Consider the following 25352-nt stretch of genomic DNA (forward strand, 5'->3'; position numbering starts at 1 on the left):
TGGTAAACAATGCCAGACTGGCTGGGTAGGAAGGCAGCCCCGGCTCACACCGTGCGTATACGTCCTGGACGAACTACTATTCGCGAGTCAACCTTTGATTAGTGAGCCCATGTTTATACAAAAATATCCCTATGATTTCCGAAATCTTTGATTCCCGAGAGCTACGAAAAACGAGGGACCACTGTATTCCTTATGGGAGCAAATTCGGTCAGTACTGGCACCTGAACATACTTATGGAATGAAAAAATATCGTTAACCGGGGGTTCACTGTACTGTATAAAAACATACGAAAAAACACTGCAAAGTCGCTGTTTTAATAGAAAATCATGGTCTCAGTTTTTTTCTCTCATTATACACAGTGTGCTGCAGGATTTTTTTATGTGGTGCACACATACCACATAGATGCATTCTCTCATATCTAGGCCCAAATGTACCACTCACAGTTTATCAGAGTGAGCTGAGCTCATGGCGTAGATCTACGGTTTGGACCCTGAACGTAGTCGTAGATCTACGGGACGGACCCTGAAAGGGTTAATGATGTGTTTGGCCCAAGTTTGAAAAAATACCTCCTGGAAAAGAAATTGCCACTCAAGTGCCTCCTGGTACTGGACAATGCTCCTGCACATCCTCCAGACTTGGAATACAAAGTGTTTTGGGACTTCAATTTTATAAAAGTGAAGCTCTTGCCTCCTAACACCCCTCCTCTCCTCCAGCCCATGGACCAGAGGTCATTTCTAACTTCAAAAAACCTACATGAAAGACAAATTGTTGGAGGAGCTTAGTTTCATCACAGTGAAGTTCTTGCCCCCTAATACCACTCCTCTCATCCAGCCCATGGACCAGCATGTCATTTCAAACTTCAAAAAACTCTACACAAAAGCAGTGTTTCAAAAGTACTTTGAAGTGACTTCGGACACTCTGTTGACCCTAAGACAGTTCTGGAGGAATCACTTCACTATCCTCCATTGCATAAGCCTTATAGGTAAGGCTTGGTAGGGAGTGACTTCCAGGACTCTGAACTCTGCTTGGAGAAAACTGTGACCAGATTGTGTCCAAGAGAGAGATTTTGAAGGGTTTGAGGCTGACCCTGACCCTGTGGACTCTATTGTGGCACTGGGGAAGTCCCTGAAGTTGGAGGTGAGTGGCGAGGATGTGGAAGAGTTGGTGGAGGACCACAGGGAAGAGCTAACGACTGAAGAGCTGCAAGAGCTTCATCTCGAACAGCAACAGACTGCAGCTGAGGAACTTGCTTCAGAGGAGGAGGAAGAGGGAGTGAAGGAGGTGCCTTCTTCAGAGATTAAAGAGGTGTGCGCAATGTGGACTAGGGTGCAAGCTTTTGTAGAGAAACACCACCCTGACAAAGCTGAAACAAGCCATATCTCCCATGTTTAGTGACGAAACCCTGTCCCACTTTAGGGAAATCTTAGAGATGCCAGAAACAGAGCACTCTGGACAGTTATTTTGTGAGACAGGGGTCCAGTGACTCTCAAGCTGGTCCTAGCGGCAATAAAAGACAGAGAAGGGAAGTAACCCCAGAGAAGGATTTGCTACCTAGTCTTTATGGAGGGGGATTTCCCTTCCAAACACTAATTCCTTCCTCTTTCCTCCTCCCTATCTTCCAGAAGTCAGCATTAGCCTTCAATAAAGGTATGTAACACATAATTGTTAAGAAGAATTTTTTTGTGAATATTTTTGTTTGGAACAGATTAATTGTATTTCCATTAATTCTTATGGGAAATATTAATTCAGTTATTGGCCATTTCAGTTACCGGCTGACCTCCTGGAACGGATTACGGTCGATAACTGGGGGTTCACTGTATGTCTCTATCGAATTTGTAAAAGTCAATACTTCTTACCTAGTGTGAAACCAAAATAATTACAATAGAAAGATTAAATTAATAACAGAATTTCTTGTATGTAATTTTTCTGTATTACATTTTTATTATACTACTGCTAAAAATTATCTTTACAAATTACTTTACCTAAAACACAATATTAAAGCAGTATATAGATTTAAGATGTCTTACCTTTCACACAAGCTGGAATAACTGAACAAACTTCAAAGGTCTGCTGCTTCGTAAGGCCCAGGTATTCTAAGAAGGTTAATGCCTATGTCACAGTGTCCATTCTAATTCACCCTCCACACCTAGTTTTTTAGTTTACACATTTCGGTCTTTCTTGTTAATTGCTTCCCTCACACTTTCCTCTATATAAATTTTTTTCACAATTTATAATTTTCTTATTTATAAACATGTCAGGTACACTTTCACTTAATCTGGCCTTCTTTGAAGACTTTACTTCTGGACTTCCAGAATCTGAGGACTCGGCACTAAATTGTCTCCACTTTGAACTTTCCCCATGACTAGAACTACTGTATTTGTAGGCAAACTGGCTGCTGGGGTTGCATTTGATACATCACCTTTGATATTTGTGTCACACGTCCTTGACTCGACTTCATCTGAGGAACAGAGTTGGCTTGTTGCCACTAAACTCTTCTGACTGGTGGCTGCACTATTCAATAAAGGAACACTTTTATCTTGTTTATTAATCTTTTCATTTTCACACAACACACTCTGCTTTTCAGATTTTTCCTGACTCTTTTCACATGCTTCTGTCTGCTTTTGAGAATTATTTAACATATTCTCACTAAGCTCTTTTTGCTTTTCAGAATTATGTTGAATCTCTGTCTTGCATGATTCTTTTTCTACTTCAGAATGTTGCTTAACATCTTCCCTGTGTGAATCTTTTTCCTCTGAATATTGCTGAACCTCTTCCTCATGCAAATTCTCTTCTTCTGAATGTTGCTGAACTTCTTCCTTCTTCTTGCACATTTGTTTTTGTTCCTCGTCACACTGCTTAACCTCTTTATCTAATGACTTGCTTTGCTCTTCAGAACGTTGCTGAACCTCTCTCTCATATGCTTCTCTCTGATTTTTTGAATCTTGTTCAGCTTCTTTCTTGCATGACTCATTTTGTTTTTCAGAAAGATGATGAATGTCTTTTTTGCATGATTCACTCTGTTCTTCAGAATTTTTGAGAACAACTTCCCTGCATGACTCTTCTGGTTCAGAGTGATGCTGAATTTTTTTGTGACATGACCCACTTGATTTTTCAGATTGCTGTTCAACTTCCTCTTCCATTTGCTCACTTTCTTTAGAATGCTGTTGGACCTTTTCCTCTACTGGCTTTATTTTCTCTTCAGAATGTTGTTGAACCTCTTCCTCACACAGCTTTGTTTGTTTTTTAGAATGATGCTCATCTTCCTTGCATGACTCATTTTGCTTCTCAGAATGTTGTCGAACATCTTCATTGAATGACTTACTTTCATCTTCAGAATGTTCATGCGCCTCTTCATCACATAATTTTTCACATTTTTCGAAATGCTGCTCAATATCTTCTTCCACTGATTTGCTGTGCTGTTCTTCAGAATGATCCTGAACCCCTTGTCTGGATGACTCTTTCTGTTTATCAGAACATTGCTCAATTTCCTCCTCTACCTTCTCATTCTTTTCTTTAGATTTTTCCTGAATGTCTTCCTGGCACAACTCCTCTTGCTTTTCAGAATGCTGCTGAACCTTCTCCTCACATGCCTTGCCCTCTTTCTTGCACAGTTCATTCTGTTTTTCAGAACATTGTTTAACCTCTTCCTTACATGACTCACTTTGTTCAGAATATTCCTCAGCATCTTTCTTGCATGACTCGCTGTTTTTTTCTGAATGTTTTCGAACTTCTTCTTTACATGGCTTACTATATTCTTGAGACTCTTTCATGTATAACTCCCCTTGATCTTCAGAATGTTCCTGAATGTCTTCCTTGCATGATCTGCCTTCTTCAGAATGTTGCTGAACCTCTTTCTCCAATGACTCGCCTAATTCTTCAGAATGCTGTTCTCCTTTTATTAACTCTTTTTGCTCATCTTCTAGTGAATCTTCTTGAGCATCTTCCTCTATTGGCACTTGTTGGCCTTTAGAATGTGGTTCTTCCTCTTCCTCTATTGACTCTTTTTTGTCTTCTTTCTCTACTGACTCTTTTTGCTCCTCATTCTCTACTGACTCTTTTTGCTCCTCATTCTCTACTGACTCTTTTTGTTCCTCATTCTCTACTGACTCAATCTGCTCCTCTTCTTCTGACTCTATTTGTTCCACTTTCTCTGCTGGTCCTTTTTGTTCCTCTTCCTTTATTGAATCTTTCTGGTCTTCCTCTTTTGAATCTCTTTGGTCTTCTGAATGTTGCTGTTCCTCTTCCTCTACTGATTCTTTTTTTTCTTCCTCTACTGACTCTTTTTGGTCTTCAGAATATTCCTGCTCCTCTTCCTCTATTAGCTCTTCTTCCATTTTCTCTATTGGCTCTCTTTCTGCTTCTTCCTCTACTGTGTCTTCTTCTCCATGTTCCTCTATTGTGTCTTTATCTGCCTCTTCCTCTACTGACTCTTTGTTTTCCTCTTCCTCTACTGACTCTTTGCTTTCCTCTTCCTCTACAGACTCTCTATTTTCCTCTTCCTCTACTGACTCTTTGTTTTCCTCTTCCTCTACTGACTCTTTTCTGGCCTCTTCCTCTACTGATTCTCTTTCTTCTATTGACTCTGTTTTGGCCTCTTCCTCTGCCCCTTCCTCTAATGATTCCCTTTTTGCCTCTTCCATTACCAACTCTTTTCCTTCTTTCCCTGTTGACTCTTTTTGGTCTTCTTTTACTGTTTCTTTTTGGTCTTCAGAATGCTGCTGCTCCTCTTCCTCTGCTGATTCCTTTTCTTCCTCTAATGAGTCTTCTTCCTTTACTGACTCTTTTTCTTCATCCCCAATTGACTTTCTTTCCTCTTCTTCTATTAAGGCATCATTTTCCTCTACTGAGTTTTTTTCTTCCTCAAGTGACTCTTTTTCTTCCTCTACTGACTCTTTTTCTTCCTCTTCCTCTATTGACTCTTTTTCATCCTCTTCCTCTATAGACTCTTTTTCTTCCTCTTCCTCTAATGATTCTTTTTCTTCCTCTTCCTCTATTAACTCGTTTTCTTCCTCTTCCTCTATGGGCTGTTTTTGTTCCTTTTTCTCCTTTGATTGTTTCTGTTTATTTGGATGTTGCTGATTTTTTTCAGAAAGATCCTGAACTTCTTTTATGTTTGATTCTCTTTTTTCATCTGAATGCTTTTGAACCTCACTCTGTTCTGCATGCAGTTGAACCTCATTTTTGCATGCCTCACTGTCAGTTTCTGAATGCTGACCTTCACTTCCTTTCTCTGAATGTTCCTGAACCACGCTGTCACATTTCTTTTGATCCTCACCAACACCTTCCTTACACTCTTCATTATTTACATGAACAGAATCAACTTTTTTAAGTTCGGTCTCAGCATCACTTTTAAGTGAAGATGAAATGTTCTGAACTGTAAATGAAGTTTCAGTTTCTGTAAGTTTTGAAGAGTCTGTAGAATTCCCATGTGTACTATTTTCATCATCATTCAGGTGGGATGATTCCTCATTTGTGTTTCCATCTTGATCTTCCTGTGACTGAGTCTCGGATACACCCCTTCTGCTCCGAGTTCTGCGACTTGTCCGCCCATTTGCAGCTGGTGCAGAGGTTTCTACTTGGTCAATGACCTTTCTTCTTTTAGAACTTCTGGGGAAACACTGAGGTGATGCACCATTAGTTTTCTTTGAATGAACTACAGGTGTGCTATCAGATTTTTTTCTCTTGCATCCTTTAATCTTAGAAGGCTTATGTTGTGATTTCTCTGATGCCACACTCACACCTGAGCTATTACTCTCTCTCCGTCCACGTTTCCTTGTAGTAGAGGGAGATGCAACACGGCTTCTAACGCTTCTGGGACTGGAATCTGTACTTCCACCTCGATTTCTTTTGCCTCTACCTCTTGACGATACACTTTTAGTAGATTCATTAGCAGTAGCAGCAGGTAAGCGGCCTCTTCCACGTCCTCTGGTACTAGTTCTTTGAGGTGTGTCTGGTGTAGCAGCACTTCGACGAGTTTTTCTTGGAGGCGACTCCCGTGTGGACTGCGGACTGGCGTGTCTGAGATTCCTCCTTTTTCCACGCCCAGTCCCAGGTGGAGTTACTGATGCAGCACTGGATGTGGGAGAGACCTCTAACCTCCCTCGCTTCCTGGTCGTCATTTTTTCCTCAGTAACCTCATCTGCAAGTGCAAGTACAGTTCAGTAAAATATTAAAATACAATACATAATACTTACATGTACATTTTGTTACTATTTCCCACACTGAAATGGGTGGAATATGATTAATCAAATAGTAATTAAACTACTGGCCATTTCCTCATCTGGCAATGAGAACCTAAAAAGCAATATTCATAACATAGATTAAAAATGGATTTTTCCTTTACAATTAGAAGTCTCTAGTGCCTTGTGAACCCTTCCCAGAGAGAATGAATACGATGATTACTGAGGGGGGTGACCCATAACCTGGAATAACGAGGTAAAGGAAGTGGTAAGGGAGAAAAAGTTAGCATATGAGAGGAAGTGATATAAGGTGATATAAGCAGAAGTGATATAAGGAGGGAGGAGTATGTGGAGAGAAAAAGAGAGGTTAAGAGAGTGGTGAGGTAGTCTAAGGGAGAGCAAATGAGAGAGTGGTTGAGGTTCTGTCAACAAATTTTGTTGATAATAAGAAAACTTTTTGGAGTAAGATTAATAAGTTGAGAAAGAATAATAGACAAATGGGCTTGGCAGTTAAAAATAGAAGAAGGGAGTTATCAGATGGGGAGCTGGAGGTATTGGGAAGTTGGCAGGAATATTTTTTGAGGAGCTCTGAAATGTTGATGAAGAAAAAGAGGCAGTAATTTCATGCACTGAAAAGGAGGTACGAATCCTGTTTTGTTTAGATATTTTCAGTAACTTATTTATATTCCTATTATTTACTGGTTTTCCATTTATACACCTCAATCATATTCTCCAAAATTATATGCAATTCCGGAGAGCAAATGCAGTGCCTTCAGTCTATCTTTGTAGGGAAAGCTTCTGGTACACAGGATCAACTTCGCATGTTCATTCTGTGATAGGAGACCAGAACTGAGCAGCATAATCTACTGTAAATGAGACATTACCAAGAATGAATGAATGTGTGTGTGTACTCACCTAACTGTGGTTGCAAGGGTTGAGTCACAGCTCCAGCCCCTCCACTTCACTGGTCGCTATTAGGTCACTCTCCCTGTTCCATGAGCTTCCAATTCTTTTTTGGCATTTGGGTTGATAAATATCTATATTACAGCCTCTCCTCACTTAATGACAGAGTTCCATTCCTAAGACCATGTCAGTAAATGAATTTGTTGCTAAGTGAGGAGCATACTATAATGGAAGTGGGTTAGTGTCAACCATCTTTGATACTTTAATGTCACTTTTGCACCATTTATACATTTCTGGTATACAGTGGACCCCCGCATACCGATGGCATCACATAACGATTAATCCGCATACCGCTTGCTTTAATCGCAAAAATTTTGCCTCGCATACCGCTTAAAAACCCCCTCACCGATTTTCGTCCGAGACGCGTCCAATGCGCGCCCTCAGCCAGCCTCACATGTGCCGCCGGTGGCATTGTTTACCAGCCAGCCTCCGCGGTAACATCCAAGCATACAATCGGAATATTTCGTATTATTACAGTGTTTTCGGTGCTTTTTCTGGAAAATAAGTGACCATGGGCCCCAAGAAAGCTTCTAGTGCCAACCCTACAGCAATAAGGGTGAGAATTACAATAGAGATGAAGAAAAAGATCATTGATAAGTATGAAAGTGGAGTGCGTGTCTCCGAGCTGGCCAAGTTGTATAATAAACCCCAATCAACCATCGCTACTATTGGTGGTACAGCTGCTGCTGCTGCTGCACTGTCAGCTGCTGCTGCTGCTGCACTGTCAGCTGCTGCTGCTGCTGCTGTAGCATCGTCTGCTGCTGCTGCTGCTGCTGTAGCATCATCTGCTGCTGCTGTAACATCGTCTGTTGCTGCTGTAGCATCGTCTGTTGCTGCTGTACCACCGTCAGCTGCTGCTGCTGCTGTAGCATCGTCTGCTGCTGCTGCTGCTGTAGCATCGTCTGCTGCTGCTGTAGCATCGTCTGCTGCTGCTGTAGCATCATCTGCTGCTGCTGTAGCATCGTCTGTTGCTGCTGTACCACCGTCAGCTGCTGCTGCTGCTGTAGCATCGTCTGCTGCTGCTGTAGCATCGTCTGCTGCTGCTGCTGCTGTAGCATCGTCTGCTGCTGCTGTAGCATCGTCTGTTGCTGCTGTAGCATCGTCTGCTGCTGCTGTAGCATCGTCTGTTGCTGCTGTACCACCGTCAGCTGCTGCTGCTGCTGTAGTATCGTCTGCTGCTGCTGTAGCATCGTCTGCTGCTGCTGCTGCTGCTGTAGCATCGTCTGCTGCTGCTGTAACATCGTCTGCTGCTGCTGTAGCATCGTCTGTTGCTGCTGTACCACCGTCAGCTGCTGCTGCTGCTGCTGCTGTAGCACCGTTGTTGGTGTGGCTTATTGAGAATACCAAGAAACAATTAACCCCAGAGGATTTGCCACCCAGGATAACCCAAAAAAGTCAGTGTCATCGAAGACTGTCTAACTTATTTCCATTGGGGTCCTTAATCTTGTCTCCCAGGATGCGACCCACACCAGTCGACTAACACCCAGGTGAACAGGGAAAAATGCCTGGAACTAGTGCTCATATTGGTGAATTTAAAGCCAGCAAAGGTTGGTTTGAGAGATTTAAGAATCGTAGTGGCATACACAGTGTGATAAGGCATGTTCTGGAAGAAAATGCCAAACAGGACCTACAGTACTCAGGAGGAAAAGGCACTCCCAGGACACAGTGTCTCATCAGTCATTGCTGCATCTTCAATAAAGGTAAGTGTCATTTATTCTTCATTTAGTAGACTAGTACATGCACAATATATACTGTGCATGTACTACTCTACTATTGTGCATGTATCCTTCTCTTTGTGTGTAGGAAAATGTATATTTCATGTGGTAAAATTTTTTTTTTCATACTTTTGGGTGTCTTGCACGGATTAATTTGATTTCCATTATTTCTTATGGGGAAAATTCATTCGCATACCGATTATTTCGCATAACAATGACCCCTCTTGCACGGATTAAAATCGGTATGCGGGGGTCCACTGTATTTTTAAATGTTTATACAGCAGTGTTCTGTATATTGTAATAAACAGAATAGAGGAAATCAGCTCTAATATACATTATTTAGGTATGCATACTGGTAAGAGAGCCCGTTGTAAGTCCAAGTCATCTGTTGGTAAACGAGTACGTCACTAAGTGAGGAGAGAGTGTACAGTGGAACCTCAAGTTTCAGCCGCCCCAAGTTTCGGCCATTTTGAGTTTCGGTTACTTTTTTTAGCTAAATTTTGTCTTGAGTTTCGAACAGTGCCTTGAGTTTCGGCTGCCGTACCAGACCTGTACACACCCACACAAAGCATCCCATGCATGCGTTGCAAGTCAGTCTGGCTTTGTTTCTCCTCGAGTGAACATTACCCTGTGCTTTCATCCAGACATTTCACAATACTCCATTTTTTTTGTGCTTGTTGATTAAGTGCAACTGCTACATAATTAACCATGGGCCCAAAGAAACTTCCTAGTGCCAGCCCTTTGGTAAAGAAAGTGAGAAACACAATAGAATTGAAGAAAGAACTCGTAGCAAGGTACCAAAGTGGAGGAGGAAGAGAGAGGGGAGAATGTGCCTTCTTCAGACATTCTACAAAATTTATGATACTAAAGTAAAAGGAGCCAATAAAGGCTATAGTGCCAGCCAGCGATAGTGTAGCATTAACAGTGTAGCAAGTAAGTTAAGTGATTAAGCGATAGAAAAAGGGCATGAAACTAACTCCTCCAATGTTATTAGAGGTATATACAGGTCTCCCTCAACATTCACATTTTCCACTTCAACGGGCTTCGAACATTCGCAAACTCCCAGCCGCCCAATCATATTTAAAATACCGTATGTCATTACATATCTTAGGAATTGTGGTGGTGGCAGAGTTTGTTTGGAGATAGGACAAGATAGTCCTTCAATATGACACTAATATCAACTCTATGGCTTATTTATCTATCACTATTTATCTAATATGACATAATAAACAATATTAACAACATAGAAACATGACAAATACTTTAGAATGAATAAAATACGTCATTATGTCACGAGTGTTGTTGTGGTGTTGTTGATGGGTGTATAAGGGCCACTGAAACATAAGCCGTACATAGGGGTGGTGGAGGCAGCATCAGAGGCAGTAGAGACTAGAGACGGCGGTGTACCTTTGATATACCTTTGAAGAATTTCGAGAGTACAGTGGACCCCCGCATAACGATTACCTCCGAATGCGACCAATTATGTAAGTGTATTTATGTAAGTGCGTTTGTACGTGTATGTTTGGGGGTCTGAAATGGACTAATCTACTTCACAATATTTCTTATGGGAACAAATTCGGTCAGTACTGGCACCTGAACACACTTATGGAGTGAAAAAATATCGTTAACCGGGGGTCCACTGTATATCTACTCTCTGAGCCCGGCTCCAAGAACATTGGAGGAGTTAGGTTCCTGCTGTCCTTTTTCTATCGATTAATCGCTTAACTTACTTGCTACACTGTTAATGCTACACTTTATCGCTGGCTGGTGCTATAACCTTTATCAACTTATGCTGCTGTAGTATCGTACATATCGTAGAATCACTGAATAAGGCATATTCTCCCCTCTCTCTTCCTCCTCCACTTTGGTACTCTGCTACGAGTTCTTTCTTGAATTCTGTAGTTTTTCTCACCTTCTTTACCAAAGGGCTGGCACTAGTGCAATATTTTACGATGTTTTCATGTGTTTTATGATTGTTCATGGTTCAATAGGTTCAGGAAGCAGTACTGTATTATATTTCCCTACAATATATTGGGGCACCAAACATTAACGATTTTTTCAACATTTGCGAGGTTCTTGATCCCCTAACCCCCGCAAATGTTGAGGGAGACCCGTAGGGCCACTGACAACACTGCCACTGCCACCACCACTATACGGCTTATGCTGTCAGTGGGCCCTGATGACCCAACAACACCGCCACCACTCATGATATACGTAATGACATATTTTATTCATTCTAGAGTATATATCATGTTTCAATGTTATTAATATTGTTTATGTCATATTAAATCAATTGTGATAGATAAATAAGCCGTAGAGTTGATATTAGCATCATATTGAAGGAGTATCTTGGCCTGTCTCCAAACTCTCCTCCTCCCTGTCTTCTATAAGCCAACAAGAGTCTTCAATAAAGGTATGTTATGTTATATTTATTTATATCTATTTCTCATTATTTTCTGTATGCAAAACTATTTTTATTCTTTAAAAAATTAATTTTTGGTGAATATTTTTGGGTGTCTGGAATGGATTAATTGGATTTGCATTATTTCTAATGGGAAATATTGCTTTGACTTTCGAACAATTTGAGTTTCAGCAGAGCTTCTGGAACAGATTACAGCCAAAACTCAAGGTTCCATTGTATTTACTTTCTTAAGTGCCACTGTTCTTTTTTCCATCAATTCTTTTATTTGTCCACATTAACTGCATCCGACATTTTTCCAACCACATCGTCAACCTATCCCAAGTATCCTTTAACTTCTCTGCGGTATCTTGCTTCAGAAATTATTTGGTGGCCCCTTTTGTAAACTTACTTGTGCCACTATTTAAATTGCTCAATTTATTTATGTTGAGTATGAACAACAGAGAGCAAATACTGACTCCTGTGGAAAGCAACTGGTAAAAGGTCCACATTCTCATTTTTCCTCATTTTTGGAAACTCTTTGTAGCCTGTCAATCTGCCATGTCTTGATGAATGATATAACTTCTCCAATAAGATATACTGTACAGTGGAATCTCTACTTACAAGTGCATCCACGTGCAAGTTTTTCCAGATACGAACAGTCGCTTGGTCAATTTTTTGCTTCCAGAAGCGAGCAAAATTTCCAGATGCGAGTGGGCCTCAAGGGAGGTTCCTTGATGCTGGTGAGGGGCTCTTGCTCTTGATCTAGGGAAATGAATCTCAGTTATTTGTTACACTATCTTATTGAAACTTGGGCAATGTATGATGGAAAGATGCTTCTTAGCATACACCAAACATGAAAGAAATTGGCCCATTAGCCATTAGCCTCCCATTAGTGGTATATTTTCGTATGGTTTTTATGGCTGTATTCTAGTTTTTTTGGTCTCACTTGATAGAATGGAAGATATACTACAGAAATAGATATGATTTTGGTTGGTTTCATGACGAAAAGTACCTTGAAATTGAGCTCAAAGTATCAGAAATGTTTGACTCTTTGGTGATGTTCAAGAGTAAACAAATGACGTCACTGTCCAATACCTGTTCGACTGGCACTGCCCCTCAACCTTCACATATTGGAAAGCTCTTCAACACACTAGCAAAAGTGGGAGCAGCCATCATGTGGTAGCAACGCCAGGCAACATGAAGCAGCAGTGGCAGACATCATGAAGCAGCAGTGGCAGACATCACAAGGTAGCAGTGGCAGACAACATGAAGAAGCAGTGGCAGACATCATGAGGTAGTGGCAGACAACATGAAGACAACATGAGGCAGCAGTGGCAGACAACATGAGGTAACACTGGCAGACATCATGAGGTAGTGGCAGATAACATGAGGCAGCAGTGGCAGACATGAGGTAACAGTGGCAGACAACATGAAGTAGCAGTGGCACATATTATGAAGTAGCAGTGGCATACAATATGAAACAATAGTGCCAAAGTGTAGCAATTATAAGTCACTCTGACTTTTTTGGGTTATCCTAGGTTCTCTACACATGAAATCAGGAGCAGGAATGGCCACTGTGGTGGCCCTATAAACCCTAACAACAACAATGGCCGCTGTCACCACCACTAGCCACATACGTAATGACATGTATTTTATTCATTCTAGTGCATATATCATGTTTCTATGTTATTAATATTGTTTATTATGTCAAATTACCTGATTTGTGATAGATAAATAAGCTGTACAGCTGATATTAGGGAAATTATTGAAGTATTTTCCCATGCCTGGAATTCCACTGGAACGAATTAATTCCATTTCAATTAATTTAAATGATGAAAACTGGCTCTGCAAACGAGGAAATCCAGATGCGAGCAAGGTCATGGAACAGATTAAACTCATAAGTAGAGGTTCCACTGTACTGTTATTTTCCTCATTAATCACAGGTAAGAAACTTTATCAAAGACCCTTACAAATTTAGCACTTACTGTGATTATAACAACAATAACTACAACTATAATAATAATAATAATCATAACACTAGTACAGTGGAACCTTGGTTTTCGATTGCCTGGTTTTCGTTGAATTCAGTTTTCGACAACTTTTTTCGTAAAAATTTTGTCCCAGTTCTCATTCATCACGTTGGTTTTCGTCGGTCCGCCGTACCAAACGTGCCCACCTGCCCGTGCCGACACAAAGCATCCCATGCATTCTGAGTAAGTCTGGCTTTGTTTCTTGTCGAGTGAGCATTACCCTGCACATTCATCCGAAACATTTCGTAATAATCCATTGCTCTTTGTGCTTGTTTATTGAGTGTGACTGCTAAATAAACCACCATGGGGCCAAAGAAAGTTACGAGTGCCAGCCTTCTGATAAAGAAGATGAGAAACATGATAAAATTCAAGAAAGAACTCATAGCAAAGTACAAAAGTGGCATATGTGTGGTCGATCTCGCCAGGATGTACAGGAAGTCCTCATCAATGATCAGTTCCATCCTGGCAAAGAAAAAAGAAATCAAGGACTCTCATGTTGCGAAAGGCATAAATGTGCTAACAAAACAGAGATTACAAACAATCAAAGATGTTGAGAAGTTGTTGTTGGTGTGGATCAACGAAAAACAGTTAGCAAAAGATAGTACTACTGTGGAAGTGATAATTTGCAAAAAGGCAAGGCAGCTGCATGAGGATCTCGTAGAGAAAATGCCCGGAACAAGTGCTACTGTTAGTGAATTTAAGGCCAGCAAAGGATGGTTCGACAAATTCAAGAAGCAATCTGACATACACAGCGTGTTAAGACATGGTGAGGCTGCAAGTTCAGACAAATGTGTGGCCGAAGAATTCGTTGATGAATTCAAGGAGTATGTAGAGGCTGAAGGACTCCTCCCCCAACAAGTCTTCAATTGTGATGAAACAGGCTTCTTTTGGAAGAAAATGCCAAAGAGGACCTACATCATGCAGGAGGAAAAGACACTGCCAGGAAACAAGCCTATGAAGGATAGGCTAACTCTTTTGTTCTGTGGTAATGCTAGTGGGGATTTCAAAGTGAAGTTTTTATTGGTATATCACTCTGAAAATCCCTGAGTGTTCAAGAAAAACAATGTCATCAAGAGTAAATTGTGTGTTATGTGGAAGGCTAACAATAAGGCATGGGTGACGAGGCAAATTTTCATTGAGTGGGTCAATGAAGTATTTGGCCTGAGTGTGAAGAAATACCTCCAGAAAAATAAATTGCCACTCAAGTGCCTCCTGGTAATGGACAAAGCTCCTGCTCATCCTCCAGACTTGGAAGAGCAATTCTTTGGAGGAGTTTAGTTTCATCACAGTGAAGTTCTTGCCCCCTAATACCACTCCTCTCATCCAGCCCATGGACCAGCACGTCATTTCAAACTTCAAAAAACTCTACACCAAAGCAATGTTTCAAAGGTGCTTTGAAGTGACCTCAGACACTGAATCAACTCTAAGAGAGTTCTGGAGGAATCACTTCAATATCCTCAACTGCATAAGCCTTATACATAAGGCTTGGTAGGGAGTGACTCCCAGGATGATGAACTCTGCTTGGAGAAAATTGTGGCCAGAATGTGTCCAAGAGAAGGATTTTGAAGGGTTTGAGGCTGACCCTGACAACCCTATGCCTGTTGTGGAATCTACTGTGGCTTTGGGGAAGTCCATGGGGTTGGATGTGAGTGGCCAGGATGTGGAAGAGTTGGTGGACGACAACAGGGAAGAGCTAACCACTGAAGAGCTGCAACACCTTTAGCTGGAACAGCAACAGATCGCAGCTGAGGAAACTGCTTCAGAGGAGGAGGAAGAGAGAGGTTAGAATGTGCCTTCTTCAGTGATTAACCCTTTCAGGGTCCGTGCCGTAGATTTACGGCTTTACGTTCAGGGTCCAAGCTGTAGATCTACGCCATAAGCTCAGCTCACTCTGATAAGCTGTGAGCGGTAAATTTGGGCCTAGATATGAGAGAATACATCTATGTGGTATGTGTGCACCACATAAAACAAATCCTGCAGCACAGTGCATAATGAGAGGAAAAAAAACTGAGACCGTAATTTTCGATTACAACAGCAACTTTGCAGTTTTTTTGTATGTTTTTTATAGTTGTATTTGCGATTTCTTGGTCTCATTAGATAGAATGGAAGATATATTACAGAAATAGAGATGATTTTGATTGGTTTTAGTACTGAAAATGACTTGAAACTGAGCTCAAAGTAGCAGAAATGTTAAATTTTTACTGATGTTCAAGAGTAAACAAATGACCTCACACATCTAATACACGCCAGCTGGTGGGTCTAATATACGTTCACAAATGTGCTGATATTATTTATACAATTATTACAATATTGAATTACAGTAAACCTTCTATTTTTTGGTTTGAATAAAAATTCATTATGTGAATTAAAAATCAAAATAGAATTAATTTGTAAAGCCTGAAAACAAAACTAATGAAAAGAGGAAATGTTAGTTTAGTGCCAGGAATGCCTGCATTGTTTATTCTGGACCCTGTTTTGAAATTGGAATATTTTGAACTTTGCACAAAATTGGCCAAATTACCAATTTCCAATCACTATTTTGTAGTTGAAGCAGTTGAGTTGGCAATTTCTTGTGCTCAGTAGATAGAATAGAAGTAATACTAGTGAAATAGCTAAGAATTTGGTCGACTGGAATAAGGTAATTGGCCTAAAATGGGAGTCAAAGTCAGCAAAATCACTGATGCGTAAATATCGCTGGCACATCAAAATTCGCAAGAGCATAATTTCGTCAATTTTCCATCAAATTTCGTACTTTTTGTTTTATTACCTTCAGGAAAAGATTCTCTACCATTTCATAAGAAAAAATAACAAAATTACTTTTTGAAAGTTCTTGGACACTGGTGTGCACTTTGAAATTTGGCCTCTGGACCCCTGAAAGCGTTAAGGACATTTGTGCAAAGTGGAGTGAGTTGCAAAGTTTTGTGGAGAAATATCACCCTAACAAAGCTGTTGCAAGCCATGTCTGCAACATGTTCAATGACAATGCCTTGTCCTATTTTAGACAAATCTTAAGAGACGCCAAAAACAGACCTCTCTGGACAGATTTTTTGTGCGACAGGGGTCCAGTGCCAGTAAAAGACAAAGAAGGGAAGTAACCCCAGATAGGGACTTGATACCTGAAGTCCTTATGGAAGGGGATTCCATTTCCAAACAACAACCTCTCCTCCCTCTCCCCTCCTCGCTGTCTTCCATACACCAACAAGAGTAAAACCATACCACGGGCGGGATTTGAAACCGTGGTCAGAGAGTCTCAAAACTCCAGAGTCTTCAAATCCCGTCTGTGGTATGTTTTGTTTGCAATCGTGTCATTACGATTTCGTGAACCAACAAGAGTCTTCAATAAAGGTAAAAGTGATATTAAATGTTCATTTATCTATTTCATTAGTCCTTTATATGTATTTTTCAGTGTTTTCTGCATGTAAAACTATCAATTATTCTCTATAAAACGTATTTTTTGTTAATACTTTTGGGTGTCTGGAATGGATTAATTGTATTTACAGTGGACCCCCGGTTAACGATTTTAATCCGTGCAAGAGGGGTAATTGTTATGCGAAATAATCGCTATGTGAATGAATTTTCCCCATAAGAAATAATGGAAATCAAATTAATCCGTGCAAGACACCCAAAAGTATGAAAAAAAAAATTTTACCACATGAAATATACATTTTCCCACACACAAAGAGAAGGATACATGCACAATAGTAGAGTAGTACATGCACAGTATATATTGTGCATGTACTAGTCTACTAAATGAAGAATAAATGACACTTACCTTTATTGAAGATGCAGCAATGACTGATGAGACAGTGTGTCCTGGGAGTGCCTTTTCCTCCTGAGTACTGTAGGTCCTGTTTGGCATTTTCTTCCAGAACAGGCCTTATCACACTGTGTATGCCACTACGATTCTTAAATCTCTCAAACCAACCTTTGCTGGCTTTAAATTCACCAATATGAGCACTAGTTCCAGGCATTTTTCCCTGTTCACCTGGGTGTTAGTCGACTTGTGTGGGTTGCATCCTGGGAGACAAGATTAAGGACCCCAATGGAAATAAGTTAGACAGTCTTCGATGACACTGACTTTTTTGGGTTATCCTGGGTGGCAAATCCTCTGGGGTTAATTGTTTCTTGGTATTCTCAATAAGCCACACCAACAACGGTGCTACAGCAGCAGCAGCAGCTGACAGTGCAGCAGCAGCAGCAGCTGACAGTGCAGCAGCAGCAGCAGCTGACAGTGCAGCAGCAGCAGCAGCTGTACCACCAATAGTAGCGATGGTTGATTGGGGTTTATTATACAACCTGGCCAGCTCGGAGACATGCATTCCACTTTCATACTTATCAATGATCTTTTTCTTCATCTCTATTGTAATTCTCACCCTTATTGCTGTAGGGTTGGCACTAGAAGCTTTCTTGGGGCCCATGGTCACTTATTTTCCAGAAAAAGCACCGAAAACACTGTAATAATACGAAATATTCCGATTGTATGCTTGGATGTTACCGCGGAGGCTGGCTGGTAAACAATGCCACCGGCGGAACATGTGAGCGTGGCTCAGGCCGCACATTGGACGCGTCTCGGACGAAAATCAGTAAGCGGGTTTTTAAGCGGTATGTGAGGCAAAATTTTTGCAATTAAAGTAAGCGGTATGCGAAATAATCGCTATGTGATGCCATCGTTATGCGGGGGTCCACTGTACATTATTTCTTACGGGAAATATTGCTTCAGTTTTCGTCAGACTTTCTGGAATGAATTAATGACAAAAACTGAGGTTCCACTGTAATGGCTATTAGTGAATGCTGGTCCTTGGCAGAACTTAATCACTAGGGTATATTTCACAATACTGTACCTACAACTTTGCTACACCACAGAATAAAATATAGATATTTTTATGCAAATTGTTATTTTGGGAGATATTAACAAAAATAATACCAGTTTTAGTTCAAATGCAACATCAGGAATATTCAATGGTTACTATTTCAGTATTATTATTACAATCAAAACTAAGTGCTAAACCCACAAGGTCATACAGCAATTAGCCAGTCACACTGACTTTGTCAATGTGACTGGCTAATTGCTGTAAGACCTGGCTAATTGCTGACAGTCACATTGACTTTGTCAATGTGACTGGCTGATCACAACAAATGTAAACAAAGAAAGATACACCAGTTCCATTTCTGCCAATAATGGAGGTAGTAAGGTTCTGTTAGGTTTTGTTATGCATTTTCCCAATTGCACAATATATAACTATCATGACAGAACCTTGTTAATATTAAATATCTTAAGACTATATTTTATCAACAAAATAAGCTGAGGACCAACATTCCTTTACTACCATAATAATAATTATGCTGCTCAAACCATTCCCCCGGCCGGGATTGAACACCTTCCTATGGTGTAGAAATATACCTAGTTGGATGAATCTTATTGTGGCTAGCTGGTCTAGTGGCTAACGCGACGGGCTGGAGTTTTGAGACTATGACCACGGGTTCAATCCCGGCCGGGGGTATGGTTTGTTTGCAATCGTGTCATTACGATTTCTTGAGTAATTATGCTGCTCTATTACCAGAAAATGTCATCATTAGAAACTCATGGTTACTTTTATATATATGAAAAAAGAGTTCTCTTTATACTTTCCTTGATACTCTTTAACCCTTTGAGGGTCGACACGCCCTCTCCGAGACTCGTTCTCAGGGTCGGCCAAATTTAAAAAAAAAAAAAATTCTTATGAAAAGATAGAGAATCTTTTCCCGATCATAATGACACCAAAAGTATGAAATTTGATTGAAAACTTATGGATTTATGCTCTCATGAAGTTAGCAGTCTCAGCGATGTTTATGCATCGGCGATTTTGCCCACTTTGAGCCCCATTTTCGGCCAATTCCACTATACTAGTCGACAAAAAATGTGAATATTTCGCTAGAACTCCATTTTTTCTATCGAATGAGTGCAAGAAACCACCCATTTACCAATTTCAACTATCCAGTACAGTGGTCAAAATTTAGCAATTTTGCCAATTTCACACAAATTTCAAAAGATGCCAATTTCCGAATAGGGTCCAGAATAAACAAGAAAGACATTCCTGGCACTAAAATGACATTTCCTCTGTTCATTAGTCACGTCTCAAGGCCCCTCTTACATTCTTTTGCTTCCCACTTTGAATTTTTTTTCTCACAAAAAATAGAAGATTTACTGTTATGCAGACTACTGCATTAGTGTAAAAAATGGTATAAATAATATTGGCGCACTTGTAAAAGAATATTAGACTCACCAGTTGACGTGTATTGGACGCTTGGCATGATTTGTTTACTTTTGAACTTTGGTAAAAATCAAACATTTCTGCTACTTTGAGCTCAATTTCAAGGTACTTTTCATTGTAAAACCAGTCAAAATCATCTCAATTTCTGTAATATGTCTTCCATTCTATAAAATGAGATCAAGAAAACTAGAATACAACAATAAATACCATATGAAAATACAGTCTAAAGTCGCTGTTTTATTCCAAAAAAATGGTCAAAGTTTTTTTTTCTCATTATGCACTGTGTGCTGCAGGATTTTTTTATACTGTGCACACTGACCACATAGACCCATTCTTTCAAATCCCACTAGATTTGAGGGCGCTAGAATTTAGGCGTACTAGTACGTCAAAAACCCTGGGTTGTAAGCCGTACTAGTATGGCCGAAACCCTCAAAGGGTTAATTTGTATTACTAAACTGAAATGCATCTTTCCTATCAATCAATCAATGAGGATAGACTGAGGGCCCTAAATCTGCACTCTCTAGAAAAATTTAGAATTAGGGGGGATATGACTGGTGTGTAAATGGAAAACAGGAATAAAGAGAATGTAAATGTGCTAAAAATATCTAACCAAGACAGGACTTGCAGCAATAGTTTCAAGCTGGAAAAATTTAGATTCAGAAAGAATATTGGAAAGCACTGGTTTGGTAACAGAGATGTGGACGAGTGGAACAAACTCCAGAGTAGCGTCACTGAAGTTAAAAGCGTTGTGCATTTCTAAAAATTAGGTTAGACAGATACTACATGAGTGGGTGTGGGTGGTGTGAGTTGGACCTGACTAACTTGTGCTGGTAGGTCTGATGCTGTGCTCCTTCCTTTTTAAATGTATCTGACTTGGACCAGTAGGTGACTTGGACCTGCCTAGAATGGACCAGTAGGCCTGCTGCAGTGCTCCTTCCTTCTTATGTTCTTAACATTACATTCAAATTGCAGATGCAGTTTAATAGAGACAAATACAAAGTTCTAAATGTTGGACAGGAAAATAACCATGCCACATATAAACTAAATAATGTAGATCTTAATATTATGGACTGCAAAAAAGATTTAGGAGTCCTGGTTAGCAGTAATCTGAAACCAAGACAACAGTGCATAAGTGTTTGCAATAAAGCTAACAGAATCCTTGGCTTCATATCAAGAAGCGTAAATAATAGGAGTCCTCAGGTTGTTCTTCAACTCTATATAACTTTGGTTAGGCCTCATTTAGATTATGCTGCACAGTTTTGGTCACCGTATTACAGAATGGATACAAATGCTCTGGAAAACATACAAAGGAGGATGACAAAGTTGATCCCATGTATCAGAAATCTTCCCTATGAGGATAGACTGAGGGCCCTGAATCTGCACTCTCTCGAAAGGCATAGAATTAGGGGGGATATGAGTAAGGTGTATAAATGGAAGACAGGAATAAATAAAGGGGACATTAATAAAGTACTGAGGGTGTCGAACCAGGTGTAGCGTCTGATATGTGGAAGATGGCTGATGTAGTTCCTATTTTTAAAACAGGGGACAAGTCGTTACCGTCAAATTACCGCCCAATAAGCCTGACCTCAATTGTGGGCAAGTTGCTAGAGTCAATTATAGCTGAGATTATAAGAAGCCATCTCGATAAGCATAGCTTGATTAATGATACTCAGCATGGATTCACAAGAGGCCGGTCTTGTCTAACTAATTTATTAACTTTCTTCAGTAAAGCTTTTGAGGCTGTTGACCACGATAAAGAATTTGATATTGTTTACTTAGATTTTAGTAAGGCATTTGATAGAGTTCCGCACCAAAGACTGTTGAAGAAAGTAGCAGCTCATGGCATTGGGGGGAGGGTGCTCTTGTGGATCGAGTCATGGCTCACAGACAGGAAGCAGAGAGTGTCCATAAATGGGGTTAAATCCGAGTGGGGATCAGTAACAAGTGGCGTTCCACAGGGATCAGTCTTGGGCCCGTTGTTGTTTATAATATATATCAATGATCTTGATGAAGGAATTGCTAGTGATATGAGCAAATTCGCCGATGACACGAAGATAGGTAGGATAATTGATTCAAACGTAGATGTTAGGGAACTTCAGGAGGATTTAGACAAACTCTACTCTTGGTCAGAAAAGTGGCAGATGCAGTTCAATGTAGATAAATGCAAGGTTCTGAAGCTCGGGAGTGTCCATAACCCTAGCACTTATAAGTTAAATAATGTAGAACTTAGCCATACAGATTGCGAAAAGGACTTGGGGGTTATGGTAAGCAGCAACCTTAAACCAAGACAGCAATGCCTAAGCGTACGTAATAAGGCAAATAGATTACTGGGATTTATATCAAGAAGTGTAAGCAACAGAAGTCCAGAGGTCATACTGCAGCTTTATACATCATTAGTAAGGCCTCACCTAGATTATGCAGCTCAATTCTGGTCTCCATATTACAGAATGGACATAAATTCGTTAGAAAACATTCAGCGTAGGATGACTAAATTAATACATAGCATTAGAAATCTTCCTTATGAAGAAAGATTGAAGACTCTTAAGTTACATTCACTTGTTAGACGAAGAATGAGGGGAGACCTGATCGAAGTGTATAAGTGGAAGATAGGTATTGATAAGGGGGATATTGACAAGGTCTTGAGGATATCTCTCCAAGAGAGAACCTGCAGTAATGGATTTAAGTTGGATAAGTTTGGATTTGGAAAGGACATAGGAAAGTATTGGTTTGGAAATAGGGTAGTTGATGAGTGGAACAGTCTACCTAGTTGGGTTATTGAGGCTAGGACTTTGGGTAGTTTCAAATTTAGGTTGGATAAGTACATGAGTGGGAGGGTTGAGACACTTATGCAGCATATGGGAATCTTTATTCAGGAAACGTTTCGCCACACAGTGGCTTCATCAGTCCAATACCAAGAGGAAGGCGTAAGGAGAGGAGGAGAATGAGGTAATCAGTCCCTCAACCTGGAGTCGATGTGTCCAGGTTGAGGGACTGATTAACTCATTCTCCTCCTCTCCTTACGCCTTCCTCTTGGTATTGGACTGATGAAGCCACTGTGTGGCGAAACGTTTCCTGAATAAAGATTCCCATATGCTGCATAAGTGTCTCAATCTTCAACTTGTCGGTTTTTCAAACCATTCATCACACACACATGAGTGGGAGGGGTTGGATTTGAGTGGGACTTGCACATCGGAGCTTGTTTCTTGATTGGCATTGAAAATTGGGTTGGGTAAATGTTTTGTTAGTGGGATGAATTGTAAAGGACCTGCCTAGTATGGGCCAACAGGCCTGCTGCAGTGTTCCTCCTTTCTTATGTTCTTAAATAATGTGCTGAAAATATCTAGCCTAGACAGGACTCATAGCAATGGTTTTAAGTTGGAAAAATTCAGATTCAGGAAGCATATAGGAAAGCACTGGTTTGGTAATAGAGTTGTGAATGAGTGGAACAAACTCCCAAGTACAGTTATAGAGGCTAAAACGTGTAGTTTTAAAAATAGGTTAGATAAATACGTGAATGGGTGTGGGTGGGTGTGCGTTGGACCTGAGTAGCTTGTGCTACTAGGTCAGTTGCCGTGTTCCTTCTTTAAGTGAATGTGACCTGACCTGACTAGGTTGGGGCATTGGCTTAAGCCAGTAGGAGACTTGGACCTACCTCGCATGGGCCAGTAGGCCTGCTGCAATGTTCATTCTTTATGTTCTATGTTCTTAAATTAAAATTTTTACTTCTTTATATGCTGTACAAAGATCATGTAAAGAAACACTGTTAGACACAAAAGAAAATCATTAGTATGCAAAGGTACACAAAAGTACAGTCATCATACAAAAATAAGTATATTTAGGCACAGGTACAATAAGCAGTGTAAATTACCAAGGATAACACAAAAAAAGTCAAAGTGCATAGTGAAAATAACTTGACTTTTTTTTGGGTTATCCTAGGTAATTTACACTATGTAAGATCATTGTACTTATGCGTACCTTTGCCTAAATATGCTTGCTTAATTAATTCTGACACTCCAGTATCATGGTTCAAATTTCCCTATTTCCTTATTTTACACAAGACTTTTCAGCATCATGAAATATATTATTTCAATTATGTTCATTTTCTACTGTGGGGTTTACATACATTAAAATATACCTGGTCGCAAGCGAACGAATTTATTTATTTATGGGGAAGCAGCGAGCTTTGTTTGGAATTAGCTCGCGCGCGCGCGGTGTGACGTCACTACCGACGCTCATCCCGCGCAATTCCAGCAATAAAACAAAGAATACAACTGTCCTTGCTTGTAGTTCTTATGCTGCTAGGTTAATTTTTATTTTTAATGTAATGTCGTTAATACCGTCATTTCTTAGCTGCGCTGCGGGAGGCGGCGCTTGTGACTGGTATTTTTTTTTTTTTGTGGAAACAATCTGCATCAAGCTGGAACTTGTCACGGTTATCAGAATTACTTTAAATAGAATGTCAAGATATACTCGAGACAGAGAAGACAACAACATGAAAGAGATGGCAAAAATCGGTTTACAAAATTAAAAAGGGAAGTCTGCGTGGGGAAGGAAAGGAAGTGTTGGCGCAGACGCGCGCGCGCGCCATTGGCGTCAGCTCCTCCCGTCCACTTCCCGCCATTTTACGGTCCTCGTTACCTCACTAACAACCAGATAATTAACCCACTAAGAGCGTGACGATGCTACCCTTAGCATCAAGCTGAAACGCCTGAATCACTTCCCGTCTGCGTAAGAGGTCGATTAACGCCATCAAAAAGAGGAAGAGGCAGCCATGGTTGTTGGGGGGGGGAAGGGGTGAATACGCTGGTGATGCAGCCTCCCACTGTCTTCCCTTACAGACAATGTCCTTCCCAGTGCTTCTTCTACTGCCCCAGTCCTCCAGGATCTTTGTCACATCATGCACCATCGGTCCTGACTCAACTTACCGGGGTTTTTTCTAGTTTTCCTGCGGGTCGTCATGTTGATTGTCGACGTTGTTGTTGTTGGGATTAAAGGTTATGACGGTCCCAGTGCCGTATGAACCTCACCACCACCACCACCACCACCACCACCCAGACCAGCCAACTGTAACGCTACACTTTATATATATTTTTTCCTTGACCCAGTGGAAGGCACACTTAAGGATTAAGATGTTGTGGAAGGTCAAAGTCTGCGTGCTCAACCAAGTGCGGGAGGGACAGACATCTCGCCTCCAACAATGGACCCATATAGGATAGTCGAAGTTAGAGTGGAACCGGAGGTAACTAGACCAGGGCCAGGAATGATAAATTTATTTATTTATTTATTTATTTATTTGAACATGATACAGAGAAGTACAAGGAATACAATTTTTAAAGTGCAGCATGCCAAAGCCCCTTGTATGCAGAGCATTATGGGCTGGCTTAAAATTAACTTAAGATTAACTAAGCAATGATATATTCAGTGGTACAAAAATTATTGTAAAACAGATAACAATTTAGTACAAATGAGTATTACAAAGACAAGTCATATGGTCATTTACTGTGTTGCTGTGTAATCAGTAGAATGGAGTATTCTGTTAGGTAATGAAGTTAAATAGTAACAAAGTTTGATTGGGTCACAGGTTGACATTATGAGATACAATAATGAGATACATATATGAGATACAATTTATGAGATACAATTATTCAGTATTTATTTAGTTGTGGGTGAGTAAGTGATTTTTGAGAAGAGACTTGAATTTATAAAGACAGTGTTTCTTTTATATTCACAGGTAATGAATTCCAGATTTTAGGGCCTTTTATGTGCATTGAGTTTTTGCATAGCGTGAGATGGACACGAGGAACATCAAAGAG

At 40.3% G+C, this 25352-nt stretch overlaps 1 protein-coding gene across 3 annotated transcripts; it reads right to left on the minus strand.

The window, feature by feature from the left end:
* Positions 1-1993: 1993 nt before the first annotated feature.
* LOC128695117 (golgin subfamily A member 6-like protein 25) lies at positions 1994-24607 on the minus strand. Of its 3 annotated transcripts, none has more exons than XM_070091402.1 (2): positions 24465-24607; positions 1994-6139 (listed from the first exon to the last, which is right to left on the minus strand). In XM_070091402.1, exons 1-2 carry the CDS (start codon positions 24496-24498, stop codon positions 2295-2297), a joined length of 3879 nt encoding a protein of 1292 aa, XP_069947503.1. In that variant the 5' UTR covers positions 24499-24607; the 3' UTR covers positions 1994-2294. The 3 variants fall into 3 exon arrangements, with proteins under 3 accessions (XP_069947503.1, XP_069947505.1, XP_069947504.1); XM_070091404.1 differs by lacking the exon at positions 24465-24607 and adding an exon at positions 24206-24227; XM_070091403.1 differs by lacking the exon at positions 24465-24607 and adding an exon at positions 7095-7239.
* Positions 24608-25352: the final 745 nt, after the last annotated feature.

The sequence above is a fragment of the Cherax quadricarinatus genome, chromosome 35 (genome assembly GCF_038502225.1).
Source record: "Cherax quadricarinatus isolate ZL_2023a chromosome 35, ASM3850222v1, whole genome shotgun sequence".
Classification (NCBI taxonomy): Eukaryota; Metazoa; Arthropoda; class Malacostraca; order Decapoda; family Parastacidae; genus Cherax; species Cherax quadricarinatus.

Coding starts and splice junctions, on each gene's coding strand:
- LOC128695117 (XM_070091402.1), bottom strand. CDS start 24,498: ATGACGACCCGCAGGAAAACTAGAAAAAACCCCG. Junction 6,140..24,464: donor GAAAACTAGAAAAAACCCCG/GTAAGTTGAGTC, acceptor TTGCACTTGCAG/ATGAGGTTACTGAGGAAAAA.